This window comes from Muscardinus avellanarius (assembly GCF_963383645.1).
Source record: "Muscardinus avellanarius genome assembly, chromosome: 2".
In the NCBI taxonomy this organism is placed as follows: Eukaryota; Metazoa; Chordata; class Mammalia; order Rodentia; family Gliridae; genus Muscardinus; species Muscardinus avellanarius.
This window is the reverse complement of record NC_137787.1, coordinates 199,424,501-199,440,067: the sequence shown is the minus strand read 5'-3', so window position 1 is coordinate 199,440,067 and position 15,567 is coordinate 199,424,501. Positions and strand designations below refer to the sequence as shown.

Genomic DNA, 15,567 nt, shown 5'->3' with positions numbered 1-15,567 from the left:
GCTAAATGGAGAAATTCCTTCTGCAGGGTTGTTCATCCAGTGTCCCCCAAGGACATCTTCATTTGGAAAAAGAGCAAAATTGAGTGTTGATTGGAAATGGTTCCTGGATACAGAAGAATACTTCAGCGCCACACAAGGGGACTTCTCTGATGGATGAGAGCACAGACAGCAGCCCAGAAGCCTGAACAGTAGCTCATCGGTAAGCTATGTGTCCTCCTGTCCACGCCCTTTATGATTTTCATGAGCCTGCAACCCCCTCCGCCCCCAAACACACAGTAAATCACACAGAGGGGAGTCATCTGGGGGAGCGAGAGATTGACTGCTTTGGACAGGATGAAGTGCGCCAATACGAGAAGCCCGTGGGGTGTTGAGCTCTGCATCCGATTATTCTGTCAAGATTTGCATACGGCAGACTAATTTCTTAGACTGCAATTTCATCTGAATGTGTCAGAGATTAAATGGTGATAATACTGGGACTGGTGCTTAAACACCAGGTGCAGAGAATGGCCACCGACAGACACTTTGCCCGAGACTGGTGCGGATTCCTGCCGGGAAGTCAGTGGTCTTCCAGGGACACCAGAGCCTTGGGTTTCTTGTTACTCAACACGTACAGCTAATCGCACTGAACTTGACATAGAAACGTCTATACCTCACAGCTGACCTACGATGCCTCTGAGCTCCTTTTTGAATTTAAGACGGGATCCGCATTCTTTATGAATTTTGATCTTCGATGGTTAGTTCTTTCAGGATGTAATATCTAGAAATACACATCCCCCACCCAGTAGAAGGGCTGTCTCCAGTTGTCTACTATGTCAATGAAGTCGAGGTGGAAGATCTTACGGAGAGGTACCGTTTTGCTGGACCACTAGCCCCTGAGGATCATTTTGCTCCGCGATTCAGGTCACCATGATGAACAGCTGAGTCTTGAAGACAGAAGCTCGCTGGCCAGCTGGCACTCATTGAGGGGACTTGAGAATAGACCCGCCTCCCCCAAAGAACATCTACGATAAAATATTGATATATTTATTAATAAATGATTTTATATTGGGATGGATTTCCAAATCGCCCAGTGCTGGAGGAGAGACATGAAGAGAGATAGAGCAGAAATGGGGCTGGCCACGGACAGAATCCTTATTCCCTCTACTTGTGTATCTGTTTGGAATTTTCCATAAGGTAAACTTTAAAATGAATTTCTCTTCAAACACACAGCCCGACAGAGTAAAAAATACCAAACTAAACATGTGTCTATACAAAACCCTGACTTCCACATTCAACATGGTCTTGTTTGGAATGTTTGTAATCAATGTTTGTAATCTTGTAAACGAAAGGCAACTTCCATTTGCCCACCGATTACTTATGCGAGGTAAAATTGCCACCAGGGCTAGAGCTAGTGAATACAGGTCTATGTCACCTGCTCCTTTTAGGTAGATTGCCCGCTAGGCAACTACTGAATCCACCTAACATTTGAGAAGAAATATGGCATACTATAGTTTCTAAGACACCTATTTGTATCGTATGAGGTAAAGATGCACAGCGCCCAAAAGCGAAGCCACCGAGTGTCGTCAGAAGGCGCTGCGCACTAGACGCTCCCTTCCTGCAGCCTGGCTCGCTTCCGTTTCCTTGCCCAGACTTCCTCCATGAGCAGTGCGCAGCGTTCTTGTCAACAGCTTCGCGTCCTGATCTTTTTCAGTGAGTAGAGAAGAATACCAGGGATTTTCCCTCAACGTTACTGTGAATAAACAGCCAGGCTCTGAGCCGCCTGGAGCAACGGAGCACCCTAGTGGCCACGCAAGCCAAGGACGCCCCCATCGCATTGGAACGATGTCTCAGTTGTTTTTAAACTAAGAAACTAGAAATAATTGGTATAACAACGTTAGTCATAACATCAGACGCAAAAAATGTGAATTCATGGGATATTTATATCTAGAAAGGCACAGCAATTAAGCATGCAATTGCTCTTTTCCCGGAGGGGCCGCGTGGCCGGCATGTTTCAGAACCATATGCACGCGTCTGCTAAAGTGCACTTGGCATGCTTGAGGCCCTGGGGGATTTTCTGTGTCCAAACCCTATGACTTCACTTGTTGGACCCCAGGGAGCAAACGGGGGTTCCTGGAGCTCCCTTGGTCACGCTCTCCTAGGAAGCATGTCACCGGCGGTGAGGAGAAGAGACGCAGAGGCAGGGTCGGCTTCCCAGTCTCGCTCCGTCTTTCACGAGCAGAGTAACGTTGAACGTGTCTGTTAACTTCTCTGCACCTCCATTTTCTTGCATTTAATGCGGGTGGTTTCCTCGTCTATAAAATGGATGCAATGCTACGATCTTTTATGTGATCAGATACCTGGCCGCAGTATTAATACCAACTGGGTATTAACAGCGCCTGAGACACACCACCACAAGGATCTGCAGCTAAGACCATCCTTTCAGACTGCGGGCACGTCCCTCGACTGCAGAATAGTTTTTCTTCTGCACGCGTTTGACATCTTCCCCGACTCCGTGTGCCTCCGATCGCCTACTCAAAGAATCTCCAGAAAGGGAACGTTTTTGAGGAACAGGATACTTGGGAAATCCCACCCACAAATCTATAGGATAATTATGGGATGGAAAGCCTTTCCCCCTGACACCGAACTCCACATACACACGACAGAGCTAGAGCAGAGGGTGGACGGGCAGGTTCGTCCCCTCAAAGCCACTGTTCCAAGCAGGCAAGGTAACGTTTTGAACCCTTCTGCAAAACCCGCAGAACCATTTTCCCACATCACAACTGTACAGGAAATGCACCGTAATCAACCTCAGCCTGGAGGGCGAATTAGCCACTCACTGGATTATTTGACAAGCGAGTAATTTCAGGTGAAAATTAAAATGCGTTTAAATATAAAGAGGGAGGAATAGATTTAGAACTCTCAAGGAAAGAAATCCCAAGGCGATAGTAAATCACAACTAGAAGCCCCGTAATTCATTCCGAAGGAAATGAATTGCTCCCCTCAGGAGTAAGTTGTGTAAACCCTAACAGTCCTAGACGCAGCTGCAAAGCTTCCCACCAGCCCTGGATATTTTCCTTCTGTGTTTTATCTTTGGTCCCTTTTATGTTGGAAAAGATTAATCTGTATTATCTCATGAGAACATGTCATGCACACAGTAAACTTATTCCTCTCATCACAGACCATAAAAACCACATAGTTGTCCCAGTGTGGTGGCGCGCATCTGTAACCCCAGTGAGGCTGAGACAGGAGGATCGCAGGTTCGAGGCCAGCCTCAGACATTTAGTGAGACCTTCTGCAACTGAGTGAAAATCTGTTTTTGAATTAAAAAAATTGGACTGAAGTTGTAGCTCAGAGGTAAAGTGACCCTAGGATCAATCCCCAGTATGGCAGTAAATAAATAAATTAGTAATAAATCAGTATCATATCGTTTTCTGCCATGCAAGTGCCTGTAATTTCAGTCTGTGTTATTAAGTTTTCTGTTATCACTACCCAAGTCCTAAGTGGCTCAAATCAATCTTTTTGGGTTACAAATTATTTTGTAAAAACTCACGATTAGAAAATAGACATAATTTTGCAGTCAGAGTAGCACTGCTATACTTGGGGTGTTGATATGTGTTTCTGAACACTGGCTAATGCCGCCACAGGGCATACAATTAGCACGTTTACACGTCAGGCCTGGAGGCCGCACGGAAGTGTGGATGGACTCTCCTTTGTGTCCTGCACTCAGGGGTTTCCAAAGTGAGGAGTCTGGAAATCCATGAAGTTCGCTTTCGTGAATAGAGGAGGACCAAGAAAAGTGCCACCCCGTCCCGGTCTAGAGCAAGGCGAGGCCTATGAGGTTTTAATAACTTTGAGTTCTAAATGCAAAGGTCAATTTGTTCACAGAATGATTCCTCTGCCTTGTGAAATTCAAACATCTGCTACTTTCAAGTGCAATTTCATTTACTAATGGCCTATAATTAAGAAGAAATTGTTAGCTAAACAAACAATTAGCTTATTTGTCTGGAGAGTGAGTAGGGAGCAGGTTTCTCCATTCACTGAGGGCTCCTGGCCTTGACCCACTTTCTTCTTGTTCAGACTGCCTGATGTGTTTTTTATTTTTTTGTTAGCTTTCCTACCTAAAATAATTTCTTAAATGAAGGAAGATGTTTATGGATTTTCTTCTGAAGAATCAGCAGGATAGTGCACGTATAAAATGTCACACAACAGGTCAAACTTATTTCCAATCTTGCCTCTTGAACCTAGGAAAGATATGAGTGCTTCAACCCCGAAATCCCCGCCCATAAAGTAGGGATGGTCATAGTCACGATTAGTCCCCGTGTAAAGCACCGTCTGACCAATTCTCCTTAAGGAGAAGACATGTTATATGATGCGTTGCTTCCTCCAAACAAAAAACATTGGGAAAATATTTAGATTTTGCATAAAGACCTTAAGTATGTATTCAAAAATTGTCTTCTTTGTGATTATTAAGGGAATCTGTGCAGAAAGCGCGCGTGACCCAAGCCAGTTACTTACAAGAGGTCAGCTGCATCTGGTTTTCGATCTTTTGCTAGCTCCCTTTGTGCCGGCAGGGACACCGCGCTTCTGAGCGCAGGCACAGGCCCTGGCGGCGGCGACCTACTGCTGCGCCCGTGCGCCCCGCTGCCCGTGCGAGCCCGGCTTCAGGCTGAGCCGCCAAAGCAGAAACAGATGCGACAGAGTGGGGTCCAAGGCTCTGAACATGGCCCGTTCAGTGCAACCTGAAGGTGCGTGTGTTCCTGCGAGGCTGGGCTCGACAGGTAAAGGGCCCGATGCCCGTGGCAAGGTGGGACGGGAGTGCGACAGAGGGCCACCGCGGGTGACCGTGAAGCCTGAATCAAGTGGAAATCGGCGATGTGACACTGCCGGAAATGCCCACTTGCAGATTATGAGGAAGTTTTACAAGAAAAGAAACCAAGAGTCAAAGCTTAACTGTGTACTAAAACACGTATCCAGCTATAATTGGCTAAGTCTGGTTTTAATGTTAATTATTTCTATAAGATTTTAATGTTTTATTCTGCAAAATGGAAATACAATTCCTACCTATTTGTCCATCTTGGCCGCCTAAGATTTTCTTCCTCTCTGCTCTGAATGACTGACTGTTACAAACACCTCAACCTGCATTTGCATATTTTCTATGCACAAGACGTATACCTGTGGACTCACTTATTATCTATGTACGTGGTTCCCCATGGGCGAGGACTAATATATTATCTATATACATAATACAGATCTGCATATTATGTATGCACGTGCCATATACCTATGGACTTGTTTATTATCTATGCACATGGTATGTATCTAAGAACTAATATATTGTCTATGCACATGGTATATACATACAGATTTGAATATTATTTATGTGCATGCCATATACCTATAGGTTAGTTTATTATCTAGTTTTATTATCTATACATGATGTTTACCCAGGGACTAATATATTGCCTATGCACATGGTATATAACTATGGACTTGTATATTATATGCACATGGCACATACCTACAAACTCATTTATTATATATGTACATAGTGTATACCTATGGACTCATATTATATATATACCTGTGGACTATATTCACATGTCACACACCTATGGACTCATTGATTATCTATGAACATGGCATATGCCTATGGACTAATATATTATCTACGGATAAGACATACCTAAGAACACATATATTATCTATTCACATGGCATATACCTATGGACTTATATATATGTACATGGCTTATACCTACAGAAATATATATATGCACACGGCATATACCTATGGACTCATAGATGTACATGGCATATACCTGTGGTCTTGTATATTACATACACATGGGATATACCTATGGACTTGTATATCATATATGGGCAAAGCATATACCCGTGGACTCATAAACACACATGACACATACCTGTGGACACGTATATTATCTATGCACATGGCCTATACCTACAAACTACCCACTTGGCACAGCTGTGGACAGGTACGAAGCTCACCGCGTGCGCACAGGCGGAGAGTCTGCTCACCTGGGGCTTCCCTGATTTTCCGGCCCGCTGCAGACTTGCGGAGCACGCTCCTCCCGGAGCTGAAGAGGCTGTTCAGCTCGTCCAGAGGGCTGGAGAGAGGCCTGGAGTTTGGAGGGCTGTAGGGGGCCGGGGAGGAGGAGGTGGAGGCGGCCTTCCTGTGCTCAGCCCTGGCCGCCTTCGCAGGGGAGTAAGGGGCCTTGGAAAAAGTGCTGCAGGGGCCCGCGGGGGCAGAGTTCGGCTTCGGGGGCATCTTGGGCGGGTCTGCATTCGGGGGAGCTTTCACGGTGACCCCCGGACAGGCCTCGGGAGGGAAGGCGAAGTGAGTGGGCGGCCGGCAGGGCGCCGGGGGAGGCCCGGGGGGCGGCGGTGGGGAGGGCCTGCTGGGCCCGTTGAGCCCCGCTTGGCCTGGGGACGCGGGCCTGTCGCCATCGCCCTTCTGGGCCTTGGAATACTGGGGCGACAGGGGGCTGGAGCCCTCGGGCTGGACCGGGTACTTGAGGGCGGTCTCCAGCTCGGGCAGCTTCTTCACCTCCAGGGGTGTCAGGGGCGACTCGTCGGAGGCCGGGGAGCAGGTCACCGGGGTCGGGGGGAAGACCAGCAGCGGCGGTCGGTGGGGCAGCAGGTTGGGGAAGGGAGGCGGGATGTCGCAGGCGTCCTTCAGGGCTGCGCAGCTGCCCTGGCCAGCCTCCGGGGCCAGGGCTGGACGAGTACCCAAGGACAGAGGGGGCGAGGCGGACAGGAAGGACCCCATCCCCAGGCCGCAGCCCTCCTCGGGTAAGAAGTACTTCATCTCCTCGTACACGGACTCGCCCTGGTCCGGGCTGCTGGCCTCAGGAAGGCCAGCCCTGGCTGCGTTCCCCACCATCTCGATGTACACGGGCTCGGAGTCCTCGTCGTACCCCTGAGGCAGCGGCAGGCGCAGCGGCAGCTTCGGGGAGCCCTGAGGGGCGGCGTCCATGGGGCAGGCCCGCTGTGTGCTGGGCGTGCCTGGGGCTGGGCGGGTGCCTGTCTGGCCTGCCACGCCCGGGGGCCGGGGCCCCCAAATCTCCTCGTAAGAGCCACTGAGCTTGGTGTTGGGGCTTCTCTTTGGCTTCCGAGGGGGGATCTTCTTCATGGTACTGTAGTCATCGCTGTGGGGCCGGGGCCGGGTTAGAGCTGAGGGAAGGGGGGGGGGGACAAGTGTTAATACAGTGTTAAAGTTCCTTGCAGAAGCCAGGGCTTGGGCATGGCTGGGGTCTCCCGTCCCCTGGGCCCACCGAGGGTCACATCCCTGTGGGTTCTCAACTGTGTAGAACCCAGGCCTGCTTTTACCCCCAACCTGCAGGAGCCACAGCAAACCCAGACCTGCGGAGCCCACCAAGAGGAGTGGTGGTTTTCGAGGTGGTTGCTGGAGAGAATGTCTGTCCACACTTTGGGGACAATGTCACCTGAAGAGGGATGGGGGCTGAGTGAATTCTGGGGTGCGTTAGGGAGCCGCAGGCCTTGGAGGTGGGGAAGGATGGGCCAGGGCCCCGCAGCCTGTGACGGGGGTCATGGTGTGCGATGGCTAGAGGCCGCGCTGCGCAGCATGCTCAGAGAAGCGTTTTGTGGAAAGGTAACGTTATAAGAAGTCTTGGGCAAATGCCGCTCAGCCTCAGTGTAGACATGCAGAAAATGGTGATCGTCTTGCCGCGTGTAGTGGCACATGCCTGTAATTACATGCCTGTAATCCCAGTACTTGGGAGGCTGAGACAGGAGGATTGTAGTTTTCAGGACAATCTCAGCAACCTACTGAGACTGTAGGCAAACTAATGAGACCATGTTGCAAATAAAAAAATAAAATGTGACTGTCGCTCAGAGGCAGACCGCATCTAGAATGTCCTAGGGTTCAATCTCCAGTACCAAAAGAAGAAAATAAAAAGGTGATATTCCTGGCTGTGTCTGAGGAATGACCTAGATATAAATTATGTGAAAGTGCTCACACAGACCCGGACACTCTGTCGTCACAGAGCAAAACGGAAGCCATCTGTCTAATGGACGTGGAAAAGGACTGAGTTCATTTTCTTCCTCGATGGGGCCACCTCTGGAGGCTCCCCCGAGCCTCCAGTGTTTAAGAACAGAAAACACCCTAACCGTGCAACTCTCTAGTTAACATTATTCGGGTGACTTTCTGTGTGCTGAAACGCAGCAGTGAGTGAGTAGTGCCTCCGGGCGGTGCAGGGGGCTGCCGGGCCCTGAGCGTGAGTATCATGAAGCGGCTACGAAGGCCTGAATCACCGACAGGGTGCAAGGCCCATGGCATTTCCCAAACTGGCTTCAGTATTGTCAGTCGCACGTGCTCTTCCTGAGCCTCGATCCTGGGAGGGATAAGAGGTGGAGAGGAGGCTGGCTGCCCCCCGAGGCCTGGCCTAGGCCACTGCAGCCCTAGCCTGGCTCCCACCCTCGGGGCACATGGTGTGGATGAGGTGTGGGCACCCCAAAACAGCCACCATGAGAGACCTGTGGAGGGGTCAGGGCAGGAGAGTCCAGAGGACCACCCGCTCCTGTCTGCCCCTGCACAGCTTTCCCATCCCGGACTCCAGCTGTGTCCAGGACCGCCTCCTCCAGTGGCCAAGGCACAGCACTGTCCTGACTGCAGCTTGGAGGAAGGCGAGCCGGGCCAGGTTTGGTTAGCAGACACTGCGACCTTCTGGAGCCAGGAAGGCGCCACTCGAGCCACCTTGCACCCTTGGCCCTGGCCTTTGGGCAGGTTGTTATGTAGACATAAACACAGACAGTGGAAGTGCAGTGCTGCTGTAAGACCATGAACCGAGCCGGGCGTGGTGGTGCACGCCTGTCATCCCAGCATTCGGGAGGCTGAGACAGGAGGATCAAGCTTCGAGGACAGCCTCAGCTACTTAGTGAGGCCCTCTACAACTCAGTTTCAAAAAATAAAGAATAAAAAATAGGGTTGGGGGTGTAGTTTGGAGGCAGAATGGAATGCCCCTGGGTTCCATCCCCAGTACTGCAAAAACAACAACAACAATGCAAAATCCATGGGCCGTGCCATGACTTGGGGAGTGAGAGGGGTCTTGGGGCCACTAGCAGAAGCCGCGCGGCCCTCAGGGAGACCCGAGAGGTTCAGGGAAGGCGAGGACATGCAGAAGATGGAGGAGACAGGACACGCTTTATGTCCTAGAGAAAAGTCCAGCCCCGCTGACACCTGTTGGGGTGGTTGACAAGAGATGGGAGAAGGGACCTGAGTCAGCTGGCTAAGGAGACGCTTGGGCAGCGTCTCCATGGCTGCCCCTGGGATTCCTTCAACTGCCTTGGGTGAAACAGGAAAGAGGTGAGACAGAGAAGAAAGCACTGTTGGAAAGGGAGCCGGGGCATTCTGGATCTGAGAGGAAATGATATCACGCCAGGATCTCCAGATGCCAGCTGATCTCCAGTGAAGACTGGACTCCAAGCAGCCCTGAACTCCATGTCATTTCCAGAAAAGCGTGATCCACAGGAGAAGCCAAGCACGCGTCAATGAGACCCTTCGTGACGGGACAGAAAACCTTCAAGTGGTGCTCCATAGACCTTTCCACAGGAGCCCCAGGCTCCTTAGAAGCATCAAAGGTGCTGCTACATTGAATGATCCAGAAAGCTCTGAAGAGCAGAGGTTATCCCTAAGAGACCTGTAGATGTTGGCTGTGACTAAGAGAGAGAAGTATAAAGTGATTCACCAGAAACTCACCAAATGTTTAAAGGAATTGCATCAGTGTGTCGGGAGGGGCAGAGGCCAACAGGCGGAGGGACTTGGTCTTTTAGAACTGTATGGGCAGGAAATTGGCAAAGAGAAGCAGCAGTCCCAAACCTGAGTCCCTGCTTGTGGACGAAGATTACAATTCCGATGGTGACATCAAGATTCCAGAGCACAGACTAGGAATCCTAGAAAATCACGCCAGGCGCCAGGACTGAGTCCTCACCGAGGCCCTACAACACGTGTCCAGCTGCTGCTCAGAGCTGCGCACACCAGTGACTGCTCCGTGTCACTAAACCCCACTTCTGGGCAAGAGTATACACGACCCTTATCCTCTACCCATCCCTCCAGCGTACACTGTTGTGTGGGGGAATCCGCAACTGGTCTTTGGAGGTCACAGCCTCATGCAGAGGGACACTCCTGGGTCTCCATTAGAGGCTGAGGTCTGGTGGACTGAGGGAACTTTGAGGAGTCTGGGGAGGAGGCAGCAGCGTTTGCAATGTGAAAGGGTCTGAATCATTTGGTCCAGAAGGTGGACAGACTGAGGCAGATTGTTTTTCCTGGAAACAACTGGCCGTTGCTGTATTTGCAGCCCTATCGAGAGGCATAACCTATGCCTCTTTTTTCAAAACCAAGCTGGCCTTTGGGCCTGTCCTGGTGGACAGAATGTGACGAGGCACCTCTTGGCTTCCAGGCTGGCTCATGCAGCGTGGCACCTTATCCACTTGCTTTCAGCACATGCTTTGGGGGCTCTGATTCCCACGGGCAGACTCAATGCTCTGTAGCTAGCCTGCCGCTCAGGCAAGGAGGAGCCCTGTCCTTGGTGTCCAGTCCTCAGGGGACGGGCACTTCAGACATGGGGGGGGCAGCTTTCCACCAACTTCACGCACCTCCTGGCAGCTCCACGGGGACCCCACCAGACAATTACCCAGATACACCCTGCTGAGCTCAGAGCCCGAAAGAAAAGTAAAACATCATTATCTTATTTAAACCAGTAATTTTTGGTGGTCTATGAGTCAACAGTAGATAATCAATACAGTATTCCCTCCAGGTTTGCTTTAGTTGGGGAGAAAATATTTTTGTATTCAATTATTAAACCTAAAGGTAGCATGGCTTCTTAGCAGGCGGTAGAGAGACAGGAATCTGCAGCCCAGCAGCTTGGGTGTGTGGCATCGGGGTGTCCCACTCTGCTCCGTGACTCCAGTCCTCCTCTACACCCGGGCCGTGACAACAGTCCCGCTGTGCAGCACAGCTGCACATAGTCAGCCCTCCACAGGCATCTACAGGTATCCTCACGCACATCCTTCCTCCTGCACAGCCAGAATCGAGCCATGGGGGAGAACAGGCTCCCAGAAAGATGGATAGGTAGAGAACTGGGTTGGTGATGAGGACCGCACAGTGCCTTGTCCTGCACTCCACTGTGGCTGGCACAGGAAATGTCCTTTGGAAAAGCTCTTGCATCAGCAATGCGAAAATCTTCACGGGTGAAGTAAGGGAATTAGGGCTGTGATCTCATCAGCAGATGAGTCCACGGATGGGCTAGTGACTGGAATGGATCTCCTAGGTGGTAACCGTAGGCAGGTGGGGTGCGTCTGAGGAGTCGGGCCACAGGGAGCATGGCCTTGGGTCTCTAGCTGTCCCTAGTTGTCTCCTCCTTCTCTCTCTCTCTCTCTTTGCCTCTCTCTTCTGTTTCCTGGTTGCCATGAGCTAGATAGCCTTCCTCCACCCTGCCCCACTGCCGTGAGGTTTCTGCCTTGGAGCCAGCCAACCATGGACAGAGCCCTGAAGCTGTGAGCCAGAATGCACCTTCCTGCTCAAAGTTGTTCTTGTTGGGTATTTTGGTCACAGGGAGGAAAACTGATTAAAATGCCCTCTGATCGGTACTGGAAGCTCAGGGGGTGAGCAGAAGAACTCTCCGTTCTTCATAAGACAGCACTAGAAAGCCACAATGAGAGAATGAATGTCTAATCTGGCTTCGTGGCCTGTGGCTGTTTCTGGGTGGGCATGTGTGTGTACCCACATGGAAACTTTGTGAATATAAATTTAAAGGCTTAAACATATTAAACAACTTAATATTTTAGAATTTTCTTTAAAAAATTTCAGTTCTAAAAATGTATGCATCAAACATTTGCAACTACTAGATAATATCTACAAAATGGAGTTAGTATGACGTTTCATGACCACGGGGTCACTGCAGGGCAAGTATGGGCACCCCAACAATAACTCAGGGGTTAGCCTCTACGTGCCCAGGGGACGCGTCAGTACTTGTACGGCGACTCCTGCCAGAGCTACCAGGGTAGCTCGCCCACGCTGAGGCTGAACATCTCACGCATGGTGCTCTGAACGTCTCCTAAGGCTTCCTGGACACTTCTAACTCACCACCTGCCCCTCACCCAAGTCTCTCCGCCCATTCTCACTGAGAACAAGGTATCTGCATGCGTGGCCATGAGGAGAAGCAGAACGGAGGCTTCATCATCATGTAGGTGTGTGTCTGTGTGGGTGTTCCCCGTGTCCACCTCCCAGTACGATTCTGCTCAGTCCCAAAGCAAAATTAGCACTGAACACAGGGCCTGGGATGGCAGCGATGCCCGGGAAGGGCCGCTTGCTGTAGGCTCAGCCAGCTGCAGGCCCGCAAGGCTCTGTGCACCTGCAGACAGCTGCAAGTGGGCAGGAGGGCTTGCACTGAGTTGTAAGATAATATGTGGGGTTTTTGGCACTAGGGAATTGAACCCAGGGGCATTCTACATCTGGACTACATCCACAGCCCTTTTTAATTTTTCTTTTTAAATGTTAACACAGGGCTTAATTGCTGAGGATAGTCTTGAACTTGTGATCTTCCTGTTTAACCCACCCAAGTACTGGGATTACAGGTGCGTACTACCATGCCTAGCTGTGGAATTTTTTATTTTGCAGTGTGTGTGTGGGTTATACTGGGATGTTTTATCTCTGAGCTACACCCCAGCTCTACTTTTAGTTTTGAAACAGGGCCTTGGTAAGTTACCATGAGCTGCTCTTAAGCCTGCCACCCTCTTGACCTCCCAAGGGCTGGGATTACAGGCAGACACCACTGCGCCCAGTTAGTGTGTGTGTGTGTGTGTGTGTGTGTGTGTGTGTGTGTGTTTGGTGGTGGTAGAAAAAATCCTGGCACTACCACTCTTCCCCTCCCATCCCGTCTCCACGCCCTGTACACATGATGTCCTTCCCACATTGGCCGGCCCCCTTGGGTCCTGTTCTTGCTGTGACTCTGTTCATCTCATCGCCCGGTCCATTTGCCCCTCCCCCTCCCCCTCCCCCTCTGCGGGCTCCTGATTGCAGCCAGGCATGGGCTGCACTTGGTCAGCCTCTGCTTCGTGGCCCATGGAGCTTGGCTGGAGAGCCAGGCGGTCCTGTGCACCCGTGACTTCCAGCAACACGTTGCTCAGAAGCCTGTTCACAGAAGACCTGATTTCTGTCAGATTACAGATAACTGAAGAACACATAGTAAAGGGGTTTCTGCTAAAAATACGCTGACGCAGGAGGCTTGACGCTTCTCCAGGGTGTACGCTGAACCTTGCCAAAGGTGCTTTCTCTGCTTACTGCCAAGCAGTGGGCTTGTGATAATGAGAAAGCACAAAGAAATAGATTCCTATAACGTGGCTGTGTACGTTCTGCCAGTATTTATTGAGAACTCTCTATATGACAAGTGTTGTTCTAGAAGAAAATATAAATAAGACAGTAAAAAACCCACAGCATGTAGTTTCCAAATAAAGCCACAGCGCTGAACTGTATTATTTCACTTATATGTGTAGCCTGTGTTTGGTGGAGAATGGAGTTGGACAGGGATTTTTTAATGGCTGAGGGGTTCATTGAGGTGTTGCTGCCAAGCGTGGGGGCCACTGGGACGGAAGGAGGCTGCGCGCGGGGCGTCCTCAGGAGCAGCAGGGAGGCCGCCGCTGCCAGAGCGCTCGCTTTCCTGCCTCACCTCAAGCACCTTCTGCCTGGGCTGCTGTATCATCATGGACGCCACCTTGCATTTCAAGACGCAGAACCCATTTCACAGAGAAGAAGATCTGGCCTTCATGGGTTTTGTGATCTATAGGACAGAGATAAGGACTGGCCAGCCTGACCTTTCCTCTTCTAATTACCCTCGCTGTCCTCGGTTCTGCAGCCATCACCACCTGGCCACGGGGACTGGGGGAGGCGGGTCGCTTCTGCAAGGCCATGTTTAAGGTATAGCAGGTGCATCAGCCAGCCCTTCCCTGTGCAGGGGGGGAAAGGCTGCACGCTGGAAACAGAAAGTGCAGGGGAACGGCGTGTAGGCTGAGGGCTCCGTGCAAGGAGAGTGGAAGGCAGGGCCCGGACCTCTCTTTTCTAGCCGAGAGGTTTGCCAAGAGCGACCCTAGACTGGGAAGAAAACTGGCCTCTCAAATAGCTGGCTCTTGCTCTTTCACAGTTTGCAAAGAAGTGTTAAAATGGACTGGTCTGTAAATTGCTTCATGCTTTCGGGACACTATGGCGGTACAATAGAAACGAGTGCTGGATACTGCCTTTCTTCACCACAGCCATGTTTATGGGGAACAAAATATGGGGTACACAAGGGTGACACAATGTGCCAATGAGGGAGACCGATCCCAGGGGCAACCTGGCATGACTCATTCCTGCCTGGGTCCTCCACATTTCCTGGCCCCATTCTCCGGGAGGAGCTTCCACTCTGTAACCCTCTGAACCGCCTGACAGCTTTATCTGTGGAGGGAGCGAACCTACACTTGATTGTCTAACCCATCAAACGGGATGACACTGGTAATAAACCAGCCTTCACGGTAGTCCTGGTCCTTGTGAAGAGGAGGTTCTTGGAGAATTCTAATGAGCCGTCAGATTGTCTTTCTATCTACCACTGGTAATAGTGGGGATAAATCTGATCATTTTACCGGGGACACAAAATTCAGTTCTGCCCTCTGGTAGACAAATGGCCTGTTTAGAATCACGGCCACCCAGTAAAACTTTCTTGGGCCGTGGGAAGTTGTGTACCTGTTGCTACTGGATACTTGAAATGTGACTTTTGACTGAGGAAGTACACTTTCAGTAGTATTTCATTTTAGCTACTTTGGAACTCACCAGCCACCCGCGAGGAGTGGGTCCTGCACACATTTGGAAGGTACTAGAATGACTTGGTCCTGAAGGAGAGGACTAAGTTCACCTTGTCCCACGCTGCCACCTTCTCCACGATGGCCCTGCCCTTGGCTGGCTCGTCGCTCGTGGACATAGCAACTTCTGTGCCCTGGACTAGAAACCTGAACACTGAGAAATGGAGGGCCTGAGCCCCCGGCAGCCCTCTCCCTTCACAGAGCTGCAGAGACTATTAAGCCAACGCACTCAAGAATCCTGATATACGGATTCCTAAAAATCCACGGGAGCCATTTTCCAAAGGGCAGGAACACGTCTCTAGGCATGGGAGACCCAACACTCGCAAAGGAACCAGTGTGAGGAATCATGCACTGCGGGAAACGGCACAGCGTGTAGATGGGCAGAAGGAAGCCGTGTGTGCACTTGGCCCGTCACAGCTTCCAAAAGGTGCTCCCTGGGGGGACACCGTGGAGGGGACATTCCTAAACGCCTGGGAGTCTCTTGTGCGAGAAAACGGGGTTCTGAGAAACCACATTTTGGTCAACGGCTTGCTGGTCTAGTGACGCTGCGTGGCGTATTGTGAACAGTGGTAGGAATTGAAATGGTTTTAACCCTGCAATCTTGCTTCTTTTCCTTCACTTATTGATCGATTGCTCATCGTTTTGCCTTCATATGTGGTTTGTATTTTCTAAGGTTTCTGAGCAATTTTTCCCCTAGCCTATGGGAGAGCTCAAGGTCCAT

General features: G+C 50.7%; 1 protein-coding gene across 1 annotated transcript in view; it reads right to left on the bottom strand.

Annotated features, from left to right (window-relative positions):
• Positions 1–15,567, bottom strand: part of MYO16 (myosin XVI) — a gene marked incomplete at both ends in the record, with an annotated part of 497,659 nt that overhangs the window by 55,484 nt on the left and 426,608 nt on the right. Inside the window, one exon of the mRNA XM_080689777.1 lies at positions 6,018–7,172. Coding sequence (XP_080545903.1) covers positions 6,018–7,172 — 1,155 coding nt within the window. The remainder of the gene's footprint in view (positions 1–6,017; positions 7,173–15,567) is intronic.